The 15699-nt window shown below is 38.6% G+C and overlaps 1 protein-coding gene across 2 annotated transcripts in view; it reads right to left on the bottom strand.

Moving 5' to 3' along the window:
• The window catches only part of TBC1D30 (TBC1 domain family member 30), a 50857-nt gene that overhangs the window by 12490 nt on the left and 22668 nt on the right, over window positions 1-15699 (bottom strand). For both annotated transcript variants that reach the window (XM_041465654.1, XM_041465655.1), the window contains exons 3-8: window positions 10237-10298; window positions 9776-9841; window positions 6595-6720; window positions 5522-5707; window positions 2011-2179; window positions 477-645 (exon numbers count right to left, since the gene is read on the bottom strand). In XM_041465654.1, coding sequence (XP_041321588.1) covers window positions 477-645; window positions 2011-2179; window positions 5522-5707; window positions 6595-6720; window positions 9776-9841; window positions 10237-10298 — 778 coding nt within the window. The remainder of the gene's footprint in view (window positions 1-476; window positions 646-2010; window positions 2180-5521; window positions 5708-6594; window positions 6721-9775; window positions 9842-10236; window positions 10299-15699) is intronic.

The following is a 15699-nucleotide window of genomic DNA, read 5'->3' as shown; positions in this document are numbered from 1 at the left end:
TTCCCTTAGTAACACTGAATTCTTGTACTGTGCAAAGCCAACGAGCTCAAATCCTTAAGTCTCCTTAAGTGAAACTAAGGGAATTAACATCCCCACTTTCAGGTACACAACTAAATTAGTTGGTCACCCTCAAATTTCTTTGTGTGTCTTTACACAGAATATTTATCAGTTCCTTCAGAAGTTTATGTTCAGGAAAGTCCAACCTCTTAACACAGCACAAAGACAAAATACACAGACAACTCCAACAACTGGAGATATTTTCTGCAAAAAGGGTCAATTAATTATCAGGCCTATTCTGACATGATGTCAGAATCACATGTTTTTAAGAAACCATAAAGGTCCTTTTTGCAGCTTTTTCAAAACAATCATTCTCCTGAAAGATTGTATCTTGTTTAGAATTGAGAACACCTTAAGGAAAACAAAAGTTAAACATGGCTCATACTGAAAAGAAAAATCAGATAAAAATGACCACTTACTCTCCCAGCTTTGCCCAGATAGCTAAAGCTACTCTCAGTATAATTTCAGAGCCTTCAAAGAATACTGAATCCCAGATCTTCAGAACTGTATGGTTAGGCAGACAGGTGGCAAAGAGTGTCAGAAACCACTGCATTGTGAAGACATTTGTAAGTGGGGGTTCATAGCCTCCTGAAGTTAAAAAAACAAACAAGAAAAAACCAGGTTACTTGAAGTAACTGCAATTTACTATCATTTTATAAGGAGTAGAAACTGCATCATAAAATCCACCAGACATTCTAGCACCTCTGTTATTGCTCAAAACTTACTTAGCCTGCAGCTGTCCAAAGATAAGCTGAGAAGAGCAACTGAAAAATTACAGTCACCTTCCATTCTGCTGCACTGCAAAAAACTAAGCAGAATCGTTGGCTTTGAAATACAAACCCTGGAATACACCACCACACTTTTTTCCCTTATTTCAAAAAGACCGTTTCTCCTTCCCCAAAGCCATATGAAATAAAAGCTTCTATCAAAAAAAAAAAAAAAAACCCAAACCCACCAACTTCCCCACAAAATGCTACATTTTTTTTCACCAAAAAAGTGAAAAGTGGCATAAGTCTTTATCTACATGGTGATACGGTGAAGGTGACTGTCTCTGTAAAGTCATATCTATTATTTTAATATCCTGGTGTACTTGTTAAGTTTCAAACAAAATGTAGTATTTCAGGATGAAACTCTAAAGTTTTACTTTTTCATTTTGCTCAGAGAACACTTTGTGCATCCCAGTATTAACTTACGCACTGAAGACCATCCTGTGAAAACACTTTCAAACAGTAAATATTTTCTTAATACCATTTATTTGTTTTTTATACAGTTTGGGCAGAGACACATGGAACATAGCAGCAGATCTTTTCTAAAGTGGAATGCAGGGTGCACTTATCTTCCCAACTGAAAAAGAAACCAAATCAACTACCAAAAAACCTCTTACACTCCCCAGAACATTTCCAAATAAAAGAGCTGTAAGTCTGGAACAGAATGCTATGCCAGAAAAAAAAAATCACAGTGCAAAGGCAGTTTTCAGGTAGCAACCCAAGATGTACTTCTGAGTTTTGTACCTGTGTATTGGTAAGGATCCAGGTGAAGAAATACTAACCAGCCCCCACTGGCTCTCACACTGTAACTTTTCCCACAATAGCTATATGAGCCAGCAACTACACAGAGCAATAGGACACCTATCCTGAGCCAAGGCAAGAAATTACCTTTCCAAGGTAGCCCTTGTACCATGCTACATGTACCAAGCTACATTCTTGTCAAAACAATTCTGTTTGCAGCTAGTGGTGTGAAATTATTTCCCTTTGTTTTTTTTTTTTCCTGGAAGTACACCTATTTATATTCAGGTTATCAATAATGGAAACCATCATATTTCATCTTAACAACTTAAAATACATATTCTAAACGATAAACTCATGCAAACACTTAAAATACTGTATTTTTAAATCAGTGTTCAGATGAAACAACAGCAAGACAGAGTTGAATAGCATTTTCTGTTGAACATACCTCCACTTTCTCTGTTAGCAGCTCTTTGCAGGGTGTCTAAGTGCTGGGACAGTTCAGGAAGCTTCATTCGTAAAAGATCTCGGAAAACAGCCATATCCACAGAGAGAGCACGGAGATTATTGACAAAGTAGCTATCAGGAAGCACCTTATCAATTAGGTAAATCATGATCTGTGGGCAGAATAAAAGACTATCATGTAGGACTTACAGAGCAGTTATTTTCTAGGAATAACAGAAAAATTAAATTTCTCTGTTCACTAAAGAATGAATTGGAGCCAGTGGCAACACATGCTTATGGCATCTCCACTTGTATGGGTAGAAAATATTATCACTTTGAGCATCCTCAGGTACTCTAGGTATCCACAAATGTTCAAGATATGAAGTCCTCTTGAAACTGTCCAGAATTTATGAACCATGAAATTACTGAAATCAATGACTGAAATCAATGTCACAGTAAGCTATGCCCAAGCTGGCAGCATTACCCCCACCAAAAGCAACTTTTGACACTTCTGATGTTGGAACTGTTTATGAGATTCTCCACTGCTGGAGAGTCTCACTATCCCTTCTCTGGTTAATGTCTTCTCTAGAAGACTGATTTTGCAAATCCCCTATTTTCCTTCTCCAAAATGCAAGGTACTGTTCTTTAAAAAGAAATTCTCCATATATTTTACTGTGGTTTGTTACCATATGCTGCACTCCATCTTGTCACTTTAAAAGGTGCTAAATTAAGCAGCGTGAGACATTTTAAGCAGACATCTGTTTCAAGTGAGGTAGCTCAACTACATGGATGGTAAGGGATTAAATGGATACTGTCAAACTTTTGAGAATGAACAAATGCAACAAAAAATATGCAGAATCTGATGTTTATCATCAGCCTAACAGAAGACACTGACCTTTCACTTCAGGATCTTTTACGCAAAAAATATGCAGAATCTGATGTTTATCATCAGCCTAACAGAAGACACCTTTCACTTCAGGATCTTTTACAATCTCTATGGCCACTCCACTAACCACATCCAGGGAGCCTGCAGTCATCCTGTCTGCACCTCATCTACATTTCTCTCATATGAACATTCTTACCATGCTTCATAAAGACCTTAATTCTCGAGAGAAGCATTGCATCTTCAGATACAGGAGACAGTCCTCCTTCCAATCCCTCTCTTCTCATAAGATGCCCACAGAAACAGCTTCTCAGACACAGGACTACCAAGAGCACCACCTGACATAGTCTTACTGCTTTCTTTTCTTTCCTATCTGCTTGTGACCACACACTGCATTGCACATACTTGTCCTTGCAAGATTTGTCCAGCAATAGCAATCTTATGTCCATGTTTTAAAGCATGTGGAACAGGAGTCAACACAGGCAAATCAACAGCTTCTACATGGCAGCTTCATATTTGGCAGATGCATTACCCAACCTTTGCTGAATAGTGGGTCACAGTCTTGTAAAAATATGCTTAATTTTGTTCAGATGTATTTTAAACCAAAAGTAACTTAATAGAGCAACATTAACTTACAACTATGCCCCTTGTGTTTTCATTAATTCCTAATGACATAAGCTATAAACCTCCCTTCCCAATGAATAGTATTCCTTCATTGATCTCTGATATATGAGAGCACAGAGAAGAACAGAAATCTTTTTCAACACTGAGGTTCATTCTATTTCACTAACATGTGAATTGCTTTGAGAAGACTTTTTTTTTTTAAAAAAAGCACTTCAGGTATTTACCAGTTTGCAATAGGTACTTTCTTTGTAACATATCTCTACATATTTATTTTTATTATTTGATTCTGTAGCATTTCCATGCAATAACATGCAAGAAATTTTTTTTTGAGTTTCAGTATCTATGAGACTTTTATAGTTTCTATTCATGCAAGATGGGATTTTCTTGCTTAGCATAATTTCTGTAGGCTAACTTTGAGGCAACTCCAGGGATTTAACTTAATGCTTACCTTAACTAGTTAACACTCAAGTATCACTGGCTGGGATTTCACTGAAGCTACCGTGTTGGGTGCTGTGCTGTTAAAGCCCCTTGGTGTCAGTAGTACCTGCTGTTTCCTAGCCCCTGGGAGATTTTTCCCAGACACAGAGCTTTTGTTTATAATGTCCTCCCCAGAAATGGGACCTGACAGGCAAGATCTAAGAATGCCCTTGCTCCCTTAACTCCCAGATTCTACAATAACCCAAACACAGCTACCCCACAGCTACAATCCTGAGAGCACCTTTACAGGCCTTGGTAGCTGTTCACTCACTGCTTGCTTTAGGTGACAGTGACTACAACAAAACCATCACATGCTAATACTAAATTCTTATTTCCTGCCATCCACCCTGCTCCTTTCCTTGCCCTTCCCCTCTTTCCTTTGTCTTCTAGGAAAATTCCAACCCTGCAAAGCCCACACGCTAAGCTTGGAAAAGAAATAACTTTATTTTTCATTCTTATTTTTGCCAGGTAAGACCAGTTTTGTTGCAAACAGCCTTCAGTGCTTTACCTCTCTGGGGCAGTCTGACTCCTCCACACAAGGAGCCTGACACAACTCACAATAACAGACAACACAAGGATGCACACAGTTCTGGTAGTCAACTTGGACTTCATAAACCTTGGACAATCCTATTTCCTATAGGATAACGTGATAAATTTACAGTTAAAATATTGAGGAAATCTTAAGCAAGAATTATTGAAAAGTAATTTTACTTTCTGATATAAAGTTGGTATATTAAGGTATCTTCTTCCTATTACAGGCAGTTGTCTAGAATGAAGGATTAAATATCAGCTAGCTGGACTCTACAGCCACAAGCTTTACATTTTAGGAGCTCTGAGTGAATTTAAGTATTTACCATATTTAAATCATTGTATAAGGCAAGACAAACAGCTCAGTATCTAAAGAATCACAGTCATCTTTTATTAATTTGACCCCAACTCACACATATGAGCAAATTTATTTAAGGAAATTGCACATGATCTTGCCAAACCTTAACCCATGTCCTGTAGTAAACGTATTTCCATTTGCTGACATATTATAAATTTCATGAAACTTTATTTTATTTACAGTAAAACCAATGTAAGAAAACAAACAGTGTAAGACTAACCTGGTCCAGAAATTAGCTTCAAAGTGACTTACTTTCATTTTGAATATTTAGTGTTTCCCTAGGATCTGCTTTAAAATGTAGCCAATTTATCAACTGCCACATAAGGTGCTGATAACAAAATTTTAATATTTCAGCTACCTTTAGTGTTTGCAAGCAGATTTGGGATTATGGGGTAAGAGATCCTATAGTAAGTAGCAGTGGTCCCATTTTTTTTTTTTTTTGGTAAAAAAATTTAATAGTGATAACATTCAAACTATTCATTTTAGCTCAGATGATATAACAAAATAAAAAATTCACCAATATCAATCATCTAACTCTTTTGAGTTGTGCTCTTTTATTCTGTCTCCAAAAGTCACACATTGGTTTATTCTAAAGTTCACTAACTAAAAGCAATCTTCGACACTGAAAAAAAAAAATTTACTCACTTTCAGGGCATCCCCTTCATTGCCCTCCATTACTTCCAGAATAAGTGCAGCTAGTATGTTAAATCCTTGACAATAGCCAACAGATTTATTCCACCTGGCATAAGCCAGCAAAACACGTTTTAATACCACTCGATCTTGCTCTGCCTCCTGGCCACAATAGGAACTGCAGCCAGTTCGGTGAAGGTCCTTTAAAGGAAAAAGGAAATAAAAATAAAAGTGACAAGACAAGCAGAGAAAAGATGTGTATTTTCTATCCCCCATTAGTTCTCTTGTCTCTCCCAGTTTTCCTTCCACCTACACCCTCCCAGTACATACTCCCAAAGTTGATAAAAACATTTCTTTTTTAATCTGTTAAACATTTACCATACCCAAATGAAATAGTTTCAGCAAGCTCTTAAGTAAACAAGTCCCCTAAAAGATATTTATAAGGCATTGCCACAGAAGATGTTAACAGATCTCTGGGTTTCAAACAAGGAAGGCACTACAGCTGCTTAATTGAACAAGAGCACCTGCTTCTATCAAAGTATAAAAGAACTAGTAGATAACTGACTTTTCCAAACATACAAGCCAGAAACTGTGTTCTTGAAATTTAAGTGATTTATAAGTGAAAGGCAAAGTGTACAAAATGGCTGACTGCTTTAAATATTAAACATTAATCAGCTGAGAAACACAAATAGGCAAATGTGTTTCACTCCTGTAAAACAACTGAAAAATGCTCATTTGCTGTATTCTAAAATATGCTTTTATTCCCAGAAAACATTTATGTTTATTTACAGAGAAGGAAAAAAACCCACTTATGTTCCTTTGTCTTCATTAACTCTAGCACTTTTTCAAAATCAAAAGAAAGTAAAACTGAAAGGAAAAACCCCAGAAATAGCATCTTTTTCCCAGCTAACACTAACCGGACTAGTGCAAAAGGAACAAAGCAGCCAAAAAAAAACCAACTTTGGTGGGCCAAAAGGAATTAAGACACACTTTTTGCCAAAGCAGTTGCAAAGATGAAAATAAATCCAAATTCAAATGCCAACTTTTCATTTAAAAATTAGAAAAGACATAACAAATTAGCTGGCTACCTTTACTATCTGGATGCCCATAGAGTCATCATCAGGATTACTTCTTTCATTGAATGTGAAACGCATGGTTTTGTCCCAGTCAATGGCTATACTGTGTAAGTACTGATCAGCCAGGGTCAACCAAACCTAGGAATACATATGGCAAAATTAATTATTTCTCTGGTAAAATATAAGGTGTCAATATATATTATCAGATGAACTTTATCAGCTTCACCGACATGTGACCTGCTGTTAGACTTGAAATATGCAGAAGAGGATTTTAGCCACAACAATTTTTGCACAATTAGTGCAAAAATTAATTGCTCTCTAAAACAGAAAGGAAGGAAATGGCCAGCATTAAGCATCCAGATCTGTGGACAGCTTACAAAGATGCAAATCAGCTGTCAGTGAATTCACAGGACCCCTCCAAAATGGAAACACAAGGCAAGGACCCTCTATCAGTTCAGACCTTCTATACTTATAACCAACAAAGAGTTTGATAAAAGGATAACACTGCTGCTGGCTTTACTCAAACTCAGTCGTGGATACGTCTCCTGGAAACTCCCAAAAGAAATCTAGCAGAGTTGGTGCTTCTCTTTATCAGAAGTCTCTTCTGATGACTTTGCAGCACAAATAGCATCTAGTATTCACCATTTGGGATTCATCTGAAAGCATGACTTGGATCAAAACAACTTATTCTTACAAGAGGGCTTCCTAAACTGTGGGTGCTACAGGGAGTCCTGAAACAAACATTTTCACTACTTTTAACGCCTAATAATTGCCAGAACAGATTTATGCATGTGTATCCAAGACAAAGGCTGGACCTTTATTAAAGATTTGAAAACTTCCTGAACCATGAAAGGCACATGACAGATCATACAATGACAAGTAACAATAAAGGACCTTTTTTTTCAGGAAACTGAAAGAAATCATGAAAGCAAACTGTTCAAATTTTGTATCAGCCATTAATTCACTCAAGTGAGAAAAGCAATTTAGACACTTCCCACAGATTTAAACACTGAGATAGCTGCATGATGAAGGAATTTATAGACAGCTCCCAGAATCTCATGTTTTCTTCATTTCATTTAAATGTCCCTTCCCACACTTTTATGAAGCCACCCATGTGGAGGAATGCCACTATTCTGCCTCCCAACAGCCAGCCTCAGCACTGCTGACATCCTACTGATGTTGTTTGACTGGATTCTTTATCTCTGCCAGCCCCAGAAACCAAATGTCACATGCCACAACAGTAATGCAGATGTCAACCTGCTCCTTTTGTTGACAGCAAAGGAGGCAATCAGCATGCTGCCACCACAAAATACTTCCTCTGTTTTGGTATCTACCTTAAAATCATTGTGAACCCAGGGAATGGCAGTAAAAAGACAGCTTCTCTTTTCTTACCACTACTTCTTTGGTTAGCATCATGTGGTCACATGTGAGCAACCACAGAGATGAGCAGAGTGAAAAGGAAAGACAGATCTGAGCTGGATGATGTGGCAGAGCACACGCAAGCCTGCTAATTACACAGAACTTGGAGGAGTGGCTGATAAGGTGGACACCTTGACAGGATGGGAAAACGGTCTGACAAGAACCTCATGAATTTCAACAAGGAGAAGAGCAAAATCCTTCCTCTGGGGAGAAACAATTCCAAGCACCAATATATGCTGGGAACACCCAGTTGCAAAGTATCTCTGCTATGCAGAAAGGCTGAGAGAGCCAGCAGCATTCAGAAAGGAGAAAAGGCAGCTTTGGGGAAATCCTACCAGTGTGTATAAACACCTGAAAGGAGGGTGCAAGGAGGATGAAGCCAGGCTCCTGTCATCTCTGCAAGTGACTGGACTGAAAATAATGGGCACAAATGGAAACACAGGAGGTTCTCCTCAAACAAGAAACACATTTTCACTGAAGTGAAGGCGACTGAGCACTGACACAGGTTTCCTAGAGAGCTTGTGGAATCTCTGTCCTTAGAGATATTCAGAAGTCACCAGGACACAGTCCTTGGCAAGCAGCTGTAGGTGGCTCTGCTCGGGCAGAGGGGTTGGACCAGATGACCTCCAGAGGTCCCATCCAAACTCAGCCCTTCTGAGATTCTGTGACCTCTGCAACACATGTACCACAGAAAGGTGTCTGAGACACTTTCTGGAGTGTGGGAAAAGAATATTTCAGGAAAGAAAAAAGGCTGTTAGATATATATAATGATTAATTGAAGTTGTAAATTAAAAATAAGTTCATTGTCGTGTGAGGAAAACAATGCCATGACGTCTTCTCTTCCTTCTCTCCTGATTTGTAAGGAGGTACAGTTCAGTTTGGAAAGACAGCAAAAACAGGAAAAAGAAATTAAACTGATACATCAGAAATATGTGGAACTATATTATCTATATATAATATATAATTTATAAAATATACAAAATTACAATTTATTATTACAATTATATAATTATACTTTATCATTTATATATAACACTATATTATTATACGTATTATACATGAAACTATATATTTTATAAATCTTTAAAAATATTATTTTTATTAAAACTATGTTTTTAAAGCTGGGATTTTGTGACTAAGTTTTTAAGAAAAAATTAATAGACATGTCTCTTTTTATACTAGGGGACTTCAAGTGTTGAAGAACGCAAAAGAGTAAGTCTGGCAAAATCCCAGTGGACCCTTTTCTACAACACTAACTCAGTGCAATTTCCCATTAATGCTGCACTCTGCCATTCTACATCACTCCTGACTCTGAACTTCCCTAATTTTGGTAATCTGCCTTTTCCCCAACAACTGTTTCTATAAGCATTCTTGTCAGCATTAAGCATCTATCAACGTCACCTTTGTAAGCGTGACAGCCTACACCGCAGATATGTTCTCCTTTCAGTTATCTTCAGCTGTGGGGGCAATTTCATCAGTGCAATTTCTTGAGACTGACAGTATGAGGCAAAAACATCTGTACCAGAATAAGTTAGCTAAGCCTCAAGCAGAAAGAACCCAGCTACTGAAAACACCATCTTTACCTGTCTCCTCAACCCTTCCATCTGCCCTGTGAGGTTGCCACTGAATCATGACAACAAGGAAAAACCCCCAGTACAACTTAAAAGGTCCAAATATTTGTTATAAAATCCACTAACAGATAATATTGATGTAATTCACCTCTCCTGAAAAACCTATAGGCAATATGGCCCACAAGACATGGAGGTCTACCTACCTTTCTCCTCCATTCCTTTGGGATGCCTGTCGGCAGTCTGGCCACTGCTTTGAGGGCATCATGCCACTAAAAGCAAAAGCATCCAAAAATGTAAACTATTCATCATTAGTTTAATGCTACAGCATAGCAACATTTGCTACCTTGCAGACAGGCACATTCATTTCATTTTACTGCACGCATGTCAGAGTTTAACTGCTTAATCCACTCACAGGAAAGATACAGATTAATTACTTGATGATTTGACTAAAGTATAATATTCTAGGACACAAGGATTTAGGAAATATCTGAGTAAACAGTGAAAGCCTATTCCCTTTTCTGAATACAAATGAAACAGCTCTTGATGCAATTGCAAATAATATGCTGATATTATGATGACAAGTGCACTTCTGAACTAGGGCAAGCACCTTGATTGCAGAGAACCTACTCCTTCATAGACTCGAGAAAAAAATAAATCAAATTACCTGCTGAAAACCATTTTGACCTAAAGATGGCTCAAGAGTGAATTTCAATTTTGTATCACCCCCTAGAAAGAAAAAAAAAAAAAAAAAAAGCTCATTATTTAGTTTACCTCAGAAGACAAAAATAAGCCAAAAAACCCCAAACATGAAAAGCCCACAGTTGAAACAAGAACAGAAAATTTTATCTCCCTGTTTTAATAACTACATTTCAACCTGTTTTGGTGAATTTTGTCTTCACAGTGGATTTCAAGGAACATGTTAAGAAGTACATGGACAAAATGTTTTTAAAATGCAGTAACGTGCTCTTTAATGATATAGTTTGGCACAACTCATTTCACTAATATTCATATAGTTCACTGGCCTACAAACTATACTAGTACACTGCAAACTGTCATATGCATCCACAGAAAAATACACGTGCACAGACAGTTTCTTTTCATCTATGCTAGCTTCTTGACATTAAGTCAATAAAAACTAATTTATAAGTTTGGTGTGTGAAAATTATTTTACTGTTCAGAATATTTTTTTTTCCCTAATTCCTCAGCTCATAACACACATTTGGTAGTACTGTTATTTAAGCTTAGATTTTATTTTGGCCATAGGAGCAAACTATTTTACTTGTTATGAAGCAGGCCTAGTAATTGCTCATACAATATTACATAAAATACCAGAATCTCAAGTGGATCCCAACATGGCACTGGACTATGCCAGAACATGATCAAGAGTAAAATATTTAATTTGCTTTCCATCACCCAGTTTGAATGGACAATTCCTCGGTCCTTCAAATGCCGCTGTCCACAACTCAGGTGCTGAACACAGCATCAGATCACATCCCCTCCCTCCCGTCGGCGGGCACAAACAATGAAGCCCTCTTTTATTTTCCCTCTACAATTTAATACAATGCTATTGTTGCATATTTACAATTATGTTATGCAGGGCTTCTCATCTCTCCAGAATACAAAGCCAAACAGTTTTAATATAGAAATATATACATACATACATACATATATATATACACACACACACATATACACACACACAGAGAAAACCCAAACAGATTATAATCCTGCAAGGTTTTAAGTATATAATATCCTTGTTAAACAACTCACCAGTAATAGCCAGTTCTTTAGAGGTCTAAACCTACAAGTGTGACAGAAAACCCAACTGTAGTGGCATTTGCTATTTATGAAATGTAAAATGCCTTTGAGCATTTGCATACTGAAGTGGTGGTAAGTAATTTTAAAGCCTTACTACCTGATAATTGTATATTTAAAGACAAAACCTTTTTCTCCATGGCCTTTTTTTTCTTTGTTGGGGGGTGAGTGAATAGAAACAAAGGAAAAAATCACACAAACTCCAGCACTGTTTAGAATTTTAGCATTTTAGAATTGCATCACTGAGACCTGGGGATTAGTGCTTTCACTTCCCTGCTTCAGATCTAAAAGACATGCTTGTCAGACCTAGAAAAATAAAGATTTCAAAACATAATAGATATGTCTTGAAAAAACATTGAAGGATTAATAGCTATTCCTGGAAGTAACTGGTTATTAGTATTCCTTCCCATGGCGCAATGGCACTCGACAGGGGCTCCTAATAGATAAATCTTTTCATAATAATTCAAAGCAATGTAACAATGGCAGTAACCTAAGATTAAATTGTATCACATTTGCTGAAATTGGAAAATGTGAACTTCATTCTTAAGCAAAAAAAAGGTAAGTACTGTAAAGCCCTAATACATACAAAAATACGTAATGACTGAGATCTCCTTTTGTTAACGTAACAGATGCTGACACATTATCTAACACTACCTTGCAGCAAAGAACCAATAGCCTTCCAAAATAACCACGTATTCATTTCCAACCCAGCAGCCAAATATTAATTACTTCACAGTTTTCTAAGACTTAAAAGATCCCAGTAACAACTTTTCTCTCTGTTTTAGAATCTTCCTAAGAAAGACACAAGCAGATATTTTTCAGGTCTTCAAAAGGTCAAGTACAGCAAGATAAAAGCTCAGAGCAAGGAAAAATCTATCTATAGTTACATGAACATCATGACCAGGGAGCTCACACTACAGTCAAAGTACGTGTCCCTCCGGAGACTGAAATGAGACCCTTCAAATGAGACCCTTGATTAAATGAGACTGAAACGAGATCATCCACCTACAAAACTTAATTAAATCACAGCAAACAATTAAGACAGGTGTGAAAACTACTGTAAATGAGAATTACATCATATGATAACACCAGACTACACAGCACACTCTCTTCAGTATGGTGAGGAACTGCTTGGTCAGGCCACACATGACAACCTCTTGTAAAAGCCATGGAATCTGTGTCCCTTTATTTGTTCTCCATTAGAAGTACTTTCCAAATCAATTTATGTGACAGTTTCGTGGAAGGGGAGGGGAAGAACCATGGGGAATGGATCCCAGAGCATATACAAATTGTTCCTCATTCCCATCCATTTTAAAGATTTCCTGATTTGATTTTCTAAAATAAAAAAATTACAACATTGCTTAATAAAAAATACAGCAAGTAAGCATGTAAAAAAAAGTTGCAACCATACCGAGAGAGCAAGGAAGGTAACCAGCAAAATGGGAGCAGCATCTCATTGCCTGTTACTTATTTCTGGCACAAGAATCATCTTGCTACATGCAGTTTCTGCACTCTGCTCAAGGAATTTGTCCCTGAGCTTCAGAGCTTCAAGAAAACTAATGCCTATCCCTAACTCAACCTCGCTTGGTTTCCTAATCCTTCCTTTCTCCATCATTCCCCTTTTTTTATTCAGTTGTCTTTTCTCCTTAAACTAACTTGGATTCCCCAACAGTTTCTCCCCCTCCCCCCCCCCAGTACCCCACACCTATACAACACTACTGCATGTCTGCACCTATTTTCACTGGATTTTCCCATTTCTAACAATCCTCCATCTCTGGATCTCTGGGTCACATTCCTCTCCATTACATAAACACATTCTTTTTGCAAAAAAAGACCCCTTCGGGCCTTAAGAGAACTTTTCTTCCCAGCTCCTTGGCAGGGAAAGCCTGGCACAGATGCACCACACATAGAACAGTAGTTGCTACTTTAAGTGCTGTCAGTACAAGTCAGCCCTTTCACATCAAATCAGCCAGGCTACAGTGTCATTTGACATATTAAATATCACCTCCAGTTCATACACTTTCTACTTTTTATTCATTTCTGAGAAGCATATTAACTCATACCAGCAGGAATATGCTGGGAACACTATGGAATTATTAGCTCCACGAATACAAGGATACACAAATGTACAGTGCTAGACAACAAATTTCTGAAAGGTAGGGAATGCCAAAATAAGCTCTGTTCAATGCCCTTCCAAGCTTGTCAGCAGAAACCACTGCAGAAAAGTTATACAAAAAATAAAAGAATTTAACATGAGGAAAATATAACCCCCCACCCAACCACAGTCCTTTCCTGTGTAAAATACACAGTAACTCCTGACAAGAAAAGGCTGTAAGAGGGAAGATTATATCCCTAGGATTCCCAAACCCTAGCTGTCTTCCACTGCATAACCAAAATGTAGCACAGAATGACACAAAGAGCCACAAGAAGGGAGAAAAATACTGGCAGCCAAGTACCTGGTGGTGGAATCAAATTCCCAGTGCACCCTCAGCAATGTTAAACAAAAGGATAGGGCAAAATCTGGGATTTTTTCAGAAATATCAAACCACAAGAAAGCGAATGAAGATGATGTGTTTTGATGCATGTTTGTGAGCTACAAAGACGCAGCTTTAAACTTGCAAAGTAGCACTATACTCAGCTATACTTCACAGCTGTTTAAACCTCTCCCACAGAATGCGCAGCTTTAAACTTGCAAAGTAGCACTATAGGTTCTCAGCTATACTTCACAGCTGTTGAAACCTCTCCCACAGAATGAAAATAAATATTTTATCAAAAATAAACAAGGAAAAAGGCCTAAAGCAGATTTGTGTGCAGTGGGAGTCCATGCTCCAGGAAAGAGAAGTGTCAACATGAACTATCACTTCATGCTGCTTGTTGTTTCAGGAAGATTCTTAGCCTTGCAACTTATCTCTAAAAGTAACATTCCGAGTAACTCTGTAAGAAACCACTTCTATCAGGAGCCAGAGCTCACTGGGATGTATCAAAGCACATCTAAAATCTCCAGCCTAGAAAAACTTTACAATACAGACAGCTAATATAGACACTAAGTAAATCTGAGGAATATTTCATCCAGCATATTTTTTAAGGGTTCATGAACTGTCCCATCTCCACCACTCTATGAAAACATGTATCCTGAATGGGGTTATTGTCTTTACCTACATATGAACAATAGGAAACCCCAAACCAGGGGGATTTATAGGACTGTGGCATTCATAGTTACACCCCAATCACATCCCGAGGTCTTTGTGTGAGTGTAATACATGAATGTCATTATCCAGATAACGTCATTACCTGGGATAATAGCAGCCTACTGTTGGAGCAGAGGTCTTTGAGAATTACAAGTCATGAAATCGCCTTGTAAACAGCAACCCTATAAATCTACCAAAATGTATCTGAGACCTTATTAATAACAGCTTCTGAAACTCATCTCAAGCACAGAGGCAGTGAGCATTGTGCACTTGATGCATACACAGCTAGTACAATGGGAAACTGATCTTTATTTATTCCCCTGTATTGCTCTATGTTTCAGTAGATCTCAGGCTTGCATGCTTAGTAATTCCTAAAATTAGGCAACAAATCAACGTTTTAGCTACAAGTGACAGTTCTAACACGGTAAATGGAATTTAAATTTCTTGATATTTATTTTTTTAAAAATCCAACATTTTTATGGCAGACAACTAGAATCTAGCAATTCAGTCATGATTACTCATCCGTGCTTCTGTTGAGAGCCCCCCTCCCCGGAGTAAACACACGTTGTTTGCTGACCACGGTTGATCGGTTCTTAAAAGATTTTGATACTGAAGCAGGATCTAGAAAACATAGCTGCAGAGCTGATGCCTTCCCCTTGGAATAGGCATGGTTGCAAATTTAGACAACACCCTACCGCAGACAAAGGCTGGGCGGGAGGAGGGGTCTCCGGCAGGTCAAGAGGTAGCAGGTTTATCAGGAAAGGTCTGGGGAGGCTGAGAGGGGACCTCGGGGAGGGACTGGCAGAAAGCTGAGTCGCCGAGCCCGGGGGAGAGGAGACGGAGAGAGAAAGACACTAGGGACAGACGACACAAAAGCGCTGCGAGGCGACGCCGGGCGGGAGGAGCAGGGAAAGGACCAGGAGATCTGGAGAGCGGAGCCGGGATCCGCGGGCCGGGCGGGACACGAGCAGGAGGAGTCCCAATGGCAGGGGCAGCGCTGCCTCCCCGCAGGGCCCGGCCGCCCCCGGCCTCACGCCGCGGCCCGGCCCCGCTCCCCGCCGGGGCAGCCTCGCACCCGCCGCGGTGCCTCGGCCGCTCCCCAGCCCGGGGCCACCTCGTAGGCC

This window comes from Pyrgilauda ruficollis, unplaced genomic scaffold (assembly GCF_017590135.1).
Source record: "Pyrgilauda ruficollis isolate IOZ18807 unplaced genomic scaffold, ASM1759013v1 scaffold19, whole genome shotgun sequence".
Lineage (NCBI taxonomy): Eukaryota > Metazoa > Chordata > Aves > Passeriformes > Passeridae > Pyrgilauda > Pyrgilauda ruficollis.
The sequence above is the reverse complement of the archived record's forward strand: the minus strand, read 5'-3'. Positions and strand labels throughout refer to the sequence as shown.